Raw genomic sequence first — 9,391 nt, forward strand, 5'->3', positions numbered from 1 at the left:
TGGCTCCACTGGATCGACCCGCTCGCTTGGTCTCTCCGGGCGCTCACCATCAACCAGTACACGGCCTCCGATTTCAAGGGGTGCACGCTTGGTGGCATCGACTACTGCGCACTGACTGGCAGCACCTCGGTGGGCACGGCGCTCCTCGAGCAGTTTGGCCTTCGCACCAGCCGGGCGTGGATCTGGTATGGCGTCTTGTATCTCGTCGGCTGCTACTTTGCGTTCCTCTTTTTCGCGTATCTCATCCTCGAGTACATTCGCTTTGACGACACGGATCACAGCCACGTGGTCGGAACCCAGTCTAATGACGGACGCTCTTCCACGGACGACGACGATGAAATGCCGTATCTCGAGGCACCCAAGACACCGACGGTCGCCATCGCCGTGGCCCCCCGTGAGGTCGTACCCGTGACATTGACGTTTGAAAACTTGAGCTACACGGTCCCCAACCCGACAAAGGGCGAGCCCGACTTGCGGCTGCTCAAGTCTATCAGTGGCTATGCGCTGCCGGGCACGGTCACCGCGCTCATGGGGGCGTCCGGTGCCGGCAAGACCACCTTGATGGACGTCATCGCCGGGCGCAAGTCGAGCGGCAAGATCGACGGCGAGATCAAGCTCAACGGCCACATCGCAACCGACCTAGCGATTCGTCGGTCGACGGGCTACTGCGAGCAGATGGACGTGCACTCCGAGTCGGCCACCTTCCGCGAGGCGCTTCAGTTTAGCTCGATGCTGCGGCAGTCGGACGACATTCCCGCGGCCGACAAGCTCGCGTTCGCAGAAGAGTGCTTGTCGCTCCTTGGGCTCGATACGATCGGCGATAAGATCATCCGCGGGTCGTCTGTCGAGCAGATGAAGCGCCTCACGATCGGTGTCGAGCTCGCGGCGTCGCCGTCTGTGCTGTTTCTTGATGAGCCGACGTCAGGTCTGGATGCGCGCTCGGCCAAGATCGTCATGGCCGGCATCCGCAAGATCGCGTCAACAGGTCGCACGGTCGTCTGCACGATCCACCAGCCGTCGGCCGAGGTCTTTGAGATGTTTGACAACCTCCTCCTCCTCAAGCGCGGTGGCGAGACCGTCTTCTTTGGCGACCTCGGCACCAAGGCGGCGCATTTGATCCGCTATTTCTCTTCGCTGCCGGGCACGCCGCCGATCGAGGCCGGTATGAACCCCGCGGCATGGATGCTCGATGTCATTGGCGCCGGCGTCGAAGTGCGCGCTCAAGCTGTCGACTTTGTGCAGGCGTTTGCGTTGTCGGCTGAGCGTCAAGCGCTCACGGACGGTCTTGCAGTACACGCTGCACCGCACCCGGAGCTCGAGGCGCTCACGTTTGGCTCCAAGCGCGCGGCTGCGTTGAGTACGCAGTTGGGTCAGCTACTGCGCCGCTTTGTCCGTCTGCACTGGCGCACGCCGTCGTACAACAACACGCGCGGCGTCATCTCGATCGCCCTCGCCATCTTCTTTGGTCTCTTGTACAACAAAGTGGACTATACGACCTTCTCGGGGGCGACCGGCGGCATCGGGATGATCTACCTCTCGTCCGTCTTCATCAGCATGGTCTCGTTCTTCTCCGTGATGGTGCTCGTCGTCGACGACCGCAGCGCGTTTTACCGCGAGCGCGCGTCGCAGACGTACTCGGCGCTCGCTTACTTTGTCGCGTCGACGCTGACCGAGATTCCGCACGTCGTTGGCTCGACCTTTGCGTTCGCCATCATCTTTTACCCGTTTGTGGGTCTCAACGTGTCGGTGGGCGCGTGCTTGTACTACGGACTCAACCTCTCGCTCATGGTGCTCTTCCACGTCTACTTTGGCCAGCTCATGGCCATTCTGCTACCCAACGTCGACGTGGCGGGCACCGTCGGCTTTCTCTTCAGCTCCATTTTCATGCTCTTCATGGGCTTTGCGCCGCCGGCGTCGCAGATTCCGAGTGGCTTCCGGTGGCTCTACAGCGTTGTGCCACCCAAGTTTAGCATGGCCATTCTGGCTGCCGAGACGTTTGCCAAGTGCACGGATGGCCACGAACTCGGCTGCAAGACGCTCGCGCACGTTCCGCCCAGTGTCCTCAAAGCGATGGGCAATGCCTCCAGCATCACGCTCAAGGAGTACGTCGAGGGCGTGTACGAGATGAAGTACGACGACGCCAGCACCAACACGCTCGCCACGCTCGGCTGGATCGCCATCATCTTGGCTCTCAACGCGATCGCGCTTCGCTTCATCAACCACCAAAAGAGATAGAAGTAGCTAGAACTACATATCCATATATACTGCATGAATACACGGTTTGCTTAATCCATACTCGACCGAAAGAACGCTTGCGCAACTTCAAACTATCTTTTGATCAGCTGACAGATAAACCCAATCCATGGTTTTCCCAATGGTTTGTCCCAATGGATCAGGGACAAACCCAACAGAAACCCTTGTCGTTTCCACTGTTGCATCGCTAGAGAATCCAGTACTGCCATGTGCCTCCTTGCTACTATACAAAAGATACTTTAGCGGCTTCTGATCTCGAGGGGCGTGTCCGTCGACACGACATCAAGCCATGAACGACCGCCAGAAGCACACTTCGTAGTCACTGCCAAGTCAAGCTGCCGCAGTTGACGCCACGCGCATCCGCTCAACCAATCACTAGAGTGCATGTATCCAACGCAATGGACTGTGACGACTAGAATGCCATCACCAACACAATCGGCTGAGTCGCTGCACTGTTCGTCCACGATCACAGCAGTCGCATCGCAGCAGCCATCAACATATTCGACCATGTGCTTGAAGCTCCAGAACACAGACAGTACCCTGCAAGCATTGGGTGCAAAGCTACCACGGCGCCCGTACTGCAAACCGAGAAACCACCCATCGCCGCGCAAGTACATGTGCACACGCAAAGACAAGTGTGCTTCGACGCCGCCGACATGCTACGCCCGGTGCTCTATCTACCGTATCCACACCCTTTGGTCAAAGAGCGCGCTTCTACGCGTCCTCGTCAGCACAATGTATCTCGACCACAGGTTTCCATAAATCCTGTACTGGATTCTGCATCTGATCCGCCGTTACGGATCGTCTCACATGGTGGGTGCGGCCACAGCAGCTGGTTCCGCAGTCGCCGCTGCGAAGTGCTATGGTTCGTTACGAAGCAAGCGGGTGGCGCTAAACTTCTCACCCGGCGCACACTTGTCGATAGCTGCGTCGTCGGCGTCGGACGTAGGCTTCTATTTGTTGTCCTTCGCATCGAGTTTCGTCGACGGCCTGTCCTGGTTGGTTGGATCAGGCACATTGCAGTTGGACCAACTTCAAGTAAAAAATCCACGTGTCACTTGCACCCGTATGCTCTGGATTTCAGAGTTTGTGGCTCGCATTCGTTCCTCACTTTTCAATTTGCGATGCGCAGTGCAAGCGTCGTCCTCGCCGCGGCTATCGCGTCGGCGCTTGGCGCCAACCCGGTCATCTACGAGATCTCGACGCGCCCATGGCTCTACGAGCTCTCGCTCAAGTACAACCGCCCCATGTCGCTCCATGATCCGTCTGCGCTCGCGCTCATCCAGAAGGAGCTGTTGGCGCTCAAGGCCACGTACAACCCCGACTACATCTGGATGATGGGGGTGTGGCAGCTCGGTGCGTACGGTCTGAACCTCGACCAGACCACAAAGAACGACGAGTTCAATTCGATTCTGCCGGGTTGGACCAAGGATGACGTGATCGGGTCGCCGTACGCGGTCGCCAACTACACGTGCAACCCGTCGATTGGCTCGGACGACGACCTCCGCGCGCTCAAGTCATTTTTGAATGCCAACAAGATGAAGCTCATGCTCGACTTTGTACCCAACCACGTCGCGGTGGACCACCCGTGGGCGTGCTCGCAGCCCGAGTTCCTCCTCCCGCTCGACCAGGCCGACCTCGGGTCGCGCTCGTGCGCCAAGGGCCCGACTGTCCGTCCGCCGTGCAGCAGCCGGTCGTTCTACACGGGCGGCGACTACTGGAACTCGGGGTGGGTCGACACCGTCCAGCTCAACTACTGGAGCCCGGCGCTCCGGTCGGCGCAGATCGAGACGCTGTCGCACATTGCGAGTTTGGCCGACGGCATTCGCTGCGACATGGCCATGTCGGTCCTTAACCGCGAGATCGAACTCGCTTGGGTCAACGACAACCGCAACGGCAACAGCTGCTCGACGGGGTCGCAAGGGCGCATGCCGACGAAATTTGCGGCATCGCCGCCAAAGACCGAATTTTGGGCCGACGCGATCCCGGTGCTCAAAGCCAAGTACCCGAGTCTCTTTTTGATGGCTGAGAACTACAACTATGGCTTTACGCCGACGCCGGAAGACCTGTACCTCCAATCACTCGGCTTTGACGTGACGTACGACATGGACGCGCTCAAGACAATCGATGCGATGCCGATCGGGTCGGGCAAGGCCAGCTTTGTCGACCTCGTGCGCGCCAGCAGCGCCAAGTACGCCAAGTCCGTCCACTTTGTCGAAAACCACGACGACAACCGCGCGGCCGGCACGCTCTTCAACTACAAGGCGTCGGCGGCGCGGGCGGCGGCGCTCGCCGTCACGTCGCTCCCCGGCACCAAACTCTTTTTCCACGGGCAGTTTGACTGCAACCCGAACCGCCTATCGGTGCAGCTTCGGCGCGGCGTCTCGTTCAAGCCCGACGCGTACTGCCAAACGTGGTATGCTGATCTGCTGCAGACGCTCACGGACGACGTGCACACGCGCGGGAATTGGCTCGGCATCGACTCGGCGCCGTTCTCGACTTCCGACGGCAGCGATGTCATCTCGTACAAGTGGCAGTACAACTGCACCGAGCGCCTCGTGGTCGCCAACTACCGCGACGCGTGGAGCAACGTGCGCATTCCACTCTCGTTCCCCAAGATTACCAACAAGAACACGCTTGTGACCATCTCTGAGCGCCTCCTTGGTGCGGGCCTGACGTCCAAGCGCTCGTGGACGCTGCCAGTCAAGGACCTCGAGACCAGCGGTCTCTCGGTGATCCTGAGCAACTTTGACAGCCAAGTTTTCGACTACTCGATCTGCCCACCGTCGGCGCCGACGGCTGCTCCCGTGACGACGACGGCTCCTGCGACGACGACGGCCCCTGTCTCGACACCCGCAGCGTGCACGAGCCCTGTGACTGAGATCCGCAACCGCACTGCGGCGGCGTGGAAGGAGCGCTCGGTCTATCAGATTTTGACCGATCGCTTCGCGGGTCCGTCGTCGGGTGCGTGCAAGGACCTCTCGACGTACTGCGGCGGCACCTTCAACGGCATCAAGAGCAACCTCCAGTACATCCGCGGCATGGGCTTTGACGCGATCTGGATCAGCCCCGTCGTCGACAACAGCCCTGGCGGCTACCACGGCTACTGGGCGCGCAACTGGGACAAGATCAACGCTAACTTCGGCACGCCAGAGGAGCTCAAGGCACTTGTGGACGCGGCCCACGCGCTCGACATGTGGATCATGGTCGACGTCGTCGCCAACCACGTGGCACCAGTCGGCAACGACTTTAGCTCGATCGTGCCGTTCAACAACCCGTCGCACTACCACCCGTCGTGCGAGATCACAGACTGGAGCAACCAAAAGATGGTCGAGACTTGCCGTCTCTCGGGCCTCCCGGACCTCGACCAGTCCAACGCTTTCGTGCGCTCGTACCTCCTCAAGTGGATCACCAAGCTCGTGACCGACTATGGCTTTGACGGCGTTCGCGTCGACACCGTGCCTGAAGTCGCCAAGGACTTTTGGGCCGAGTTCAACAAGGCGGCCGGTGTCTTCCAGGTCGGCGAAGTCTTCAACGGCGACCCCAAGTACGTTGGTGGCTACCAGCCGTCGGTCAGCAGCGTCTTCAACTACCCAATGTCCTTTACGATCGGCGACGTCTTTGGCGCTGGCCAGAGCATGAAGGCGATCAAGAGCCGCGTGGACGCCAACAGCAACTACGCTGACCCGACCATTCTCGGGTCGTTTGTCGACAACCACGACAACCCGCGTTTCATGAACAAGTACCCGAACAAGCAGGCGCAGCTCCGGGCCGCGACCGTCTTTTCGCTCACGACCGAAGGCATTCCGTTCGTGTACTATGGCACCGAACAGTACTACGGCGGCGGCGTCGACCCGGCCAACCGCGAGTCGCTCTGGACCAACCTCGACACGACGTCCGACTTGTACAAAATTCTCTCGGTTGTCCACCGCCAGCGCAAAAAGTCGCAGATCTGGCTCTCGCCGTGGGTCGAGCGGTACGCAGCCGACAACTTTTACAGCTTTAGCCGCGGCGCCTTCCTCGTCGCGCTCACCAACTCGAACGCGCAGCAGCACGTCAAGGTGAGCTACCATCCGTTCAAGGACGGCGACGTCGTCTGCAACATCTTTTGGCCCAAGGACGACTGCCAAACGGTCGCGGGGGGCGTCGACGTGTACCTCAACAATGGCGAGAGCAAGATCTATGTTCTCAAGTCCATGCTCGCCTAAGTCTACGTTGTATAAGCTTTTCATACTGTCTTTTATTTTGTTTGTACAAAAAGTAGAATGGCTAATCCTATGATTGGTGGCTACTGTCGGACCGTCAAGTGTGGTCATCGCCAGCGCAAGTGCATTATCTCGTAGAGAGCGCTTTCTAATTGTGCGCTTCGTTGCCAGGCAGCTGGTCGACATGAGAGTAGCCGTGTCGATAGCTTGCTCTCGGGCTCGGCACATCGGGGTCTTGCGGGCCCTCTGCCAATACCCACTTGTCGGCCACGTCGAAGCAGCCACTCAGATCTGGTTCAATGCACGCAGCGGTATCTGTCCTTGAGACTGCCATCTTCGTCTTGGCCGGTATTTGCCGCAGTCACGTGGGACTCGTTGGTGGACTCGAAATAAGGTCTTTGCGTATCTTTCAGGATAAATCCTAAAGCTGAAGATCCTAAACGAAATACAAGTCATCGCAAGCAGCGGATGTAGTTCTATGAACCACAAGGCGCATGCGGACTGCAATGGTGCTGTCGCACACTACTAGACGCGCCGTGTAGCAGCTCTATTAGCTAGCTGGTACTGATCGATGTTGCAAGGTACTGTAATCTAGATCGACGAGCTCGTTACGGGCAGTAGGCGGTCGGACGAGGAAATCTTCTAGTCCATGGAGAAGTACACGCAGCACGTTAGCGTCGAGGGATGGCCATGGGCAACGTACAGAGTAGCGAATTCTTGGGGTATACCTCATTGAGGTCCGTGGAAGCATGCATGAGGCTGCTAAGGTCGATGATTGCGCAGCGCTTATGGGCTGATCACCCTGCCGCTTGTCGTAGACGAATCACGCGCAAGGTGGTTTTGCCCTCATTACACGCGTTTGTCCGCTTTTAACCGGATGGAAGGCTCCGTTTTGCTATATTAAATTGTGCCAGCGGCGTTTAACCCAAGTGGGTACAACTTGGGACAATTATCATTCCTGTGGTTCAGTTGGGACAAACGTTTTTCGCTCGCGGGATATTGCCCATCGTTGTCGAACGATGAATCGTGCAAAGAGGGAGTTTCTACGATGCAAACCAAGAAGTCCCCGATCCGGAAGATCGCCCCGAATTCGACGGGGTGAGCTGGCGGGGTGGTCAGCGACGAAGCGGTACGGAGCTCACTTTTCAATTTACCGCACAGCCACCAAGTAGCCTACCATGGAACACATTGTTCTTTTCCAGTTCAATCCCGAAGTGACGCCGGAGGCCATCACTGCCTTTGGCAACTCCATCTTGGCGCTCAAGGAAGTCGTCCCCGGGATCATCGACATGGCCTTTGGCGAAGACCTCAAGGTCGGCCACGCCCAGAACTTCACGCACGGCCTCGTCGCGCGCATGGAAAGCCCCGAGGTGCTCGAGGCCTACCTCATCCACCCGGACCACGTCGCTGTCGTCAAGGTCCTCCACGAAATCGTGGCCAACTTTTTGGCGTTCGACTTTCTGAGCTCGCGCGATGCCCCGACCCGTGCCTAAGCACACAGTGCTCTCTATGAAGACGTCGAATACACCCTTGTACGTGATACCAATCGGTTTTGTTTGGCGACCGTGCTCACCTTCGGTTCAGTCGGAAGAGGATCGGTGAGGCATGCTGGATCACTACAGTATTAACTTCTCAAGCATGGTCGGCCAGCGTAGGTATGTCTTCTTCGCAACATGGCCACAAGTTCTTTCTTTCGGTCCTGCGAACATATCATTATTGCCATGCCCAACAGTGCAGATCTCATTCAGATGACGCAGCGGCTCGAATGACGCCAGGATCACGGGGTGGAGCCGACTCTTGCGCCACAGTACAGCACATTTATGGTAGCAGTGAGCGCCAACAGATTCGTGTCGGGTGTGGTGATTGTCTGTGGTGCACCACGAACGCCTTGGAGCACGACAGAACTCGTCGAGTTGCCTCGGGTGCCACAGAATGACCATCGACACGCCTTTGGCTGCCTTCGACATACACAGCTGGATCGACTTGTCTCAGTCCAGTTAGCAGTCGCCGCGCACGGTATGGTCAATCTTTATCCTGGCAGGAACGTTAACGTGGTGTACCAGCATCCCAGGGGATTAATTCGTATTTTCTGGCCAACCCATTGGCTATAATTTACACCATTTTGACCAATCGCATCACGCGGATAATGTCCCGTGAAGTGCGATTTTGACGTCCCTGTTAAGTGCTGTCCATGTTGGGACATTATACTTGTTTTTGTATTCATTAAGTACGACGCACTTCTAAGAGCACATGTCGAACATAAGGTATTTCCGCACCTAATCGCAATGCAGCTGCATTTGGATTGCAGAAGCGGGCCGCGCGAAGACCGCAGCAAGCGCCGTCGTCGCAATACCGTTAATCAACGCTTCGCATTCAATACAAAAGTTCCTACCAGTTCACCCCGCAAGGGACCTGTTTGCATGCATGTCGCCGGCGATAGCCCAGACAATCTTGCGGTGCAAGGCCGAGCAGTCGTGGGACCTTCAATTTGAGGATTTCCTAAAAGTAGGTCCAAAGACCCTATTTATAGGGCATTTGGACCTAGCACAAGGCGCATTGATTCTCATTGGCAAGACGCAAGATATGTGACGAGCCGCTGGCACCAATACAAGACGGCCACCGACGCCGTCCACGCAGCCTTCTTCGCCTTCATCTTCGCCTTCGTGAACGGCAAAGCAAATTTGGGCGGCCGCGGTCGATGTGTCTGGTCGGCGCTCTCGACGAGCATCTACTTGCGTTGGCAGGCAACAAAGTCGCTGCCGCCTGACCACGGTCACATGTACTTTCTCGAGCTCCTGCGTGTGATCCTGCCAAGCTAGCGCCGCTTCGCTCACCGGCTGAAACATCGACGACGCCGACTGCAACGCGGCGCAAGGCGACGACAAGCAGCAGCCCCTCGAACGTCTTTGAGGCCTTCCTTGTCGAGGACGAGG

At 57.8% G+C, this 9,391-nt stretch overlaps 3 protein-coding genes across 3 annotated transcripts in view; all 3 read left to right on the plus strand.

Annotated features, from left to right (window-relative positions):
* SDRG_00546 (hypothetical protein) overlaps positions 1–2,235 on the plus strand; it is a gene marked incomplete at its 3' end in the record, with an annotated part of 3,967 nt that extends 1,732 nt beyond the window's left edge. The window contains exon 2 of the mRNA XM_008606028.1: positions 58–2,235. Within this exon, the coding sequence (XP_008604250.1) occupies positions 58–2,235 (2,178 nt within the window). The remainder of the gene's footprint in view (positions 1–57) is intronic.
* A 1,142-nt stretch (positions 2,236–3,377) lies between these two features.
* SDRG_00547 (hypothetical protein) lies at positions 3,378–6,491 on the plus strand (the record flags this gene model as incomplete). The annotated part of the gene is made up of 1 exon (XM_008606029.1): positions 3,378–6,491. One exon carries the CDS (start codon positions 3,378–3,380, stop codon positions 6,459–6,461), a length of 3,084 nt encoding a protein of 1,027 aa, XP_008604251.1. The 3' UTR covers positions 6,462–6,491.
* A 1,106-nt stretch (positions 6,492–7,597) lies between these two features.
* Positions 7,598–8,004, plus strand: SDRG_00548 (hypothetical protein). Its single transcript, XM_008606030.1, has one exon. It carries the CDS (start codon positions 7,637–7,639, stop codon positions 7,949–7,951), a length of 315 nt encoding a protein of 104 aa, XP_008604252.1. The 5' UTR covers positions 7,598–7,636; the 3' UTR covers positions 7,952–8,004.
* Positions 8,005–9,391: the final 1,387 nt, after the last annotated feature.

The sequence above is a fragment of the Saprolegnia diclina genome (assembly GCF_000281045.1).
Source record: "Saprolegnia diclina VS20 unplaced genomic scaffold supercont1.1, whole genome shotgun sequence".
Classification (NCBI taxonomy): Eukaryota; Oomycota; class Saprolegniomycetes; order Saprolegniales; family Saprolegniaceae; genus Saprolegnia; species Saprolegnia diclina.

Coding starts and splice junctions, on each gene's coding strand:
- SDRG_00548 (XM_008606030.1), top strand. CDS start 7,637: ATGGAACACATTGTTCTTTTCCAGTTCAATCCCGAAGTGACGCCGGAG.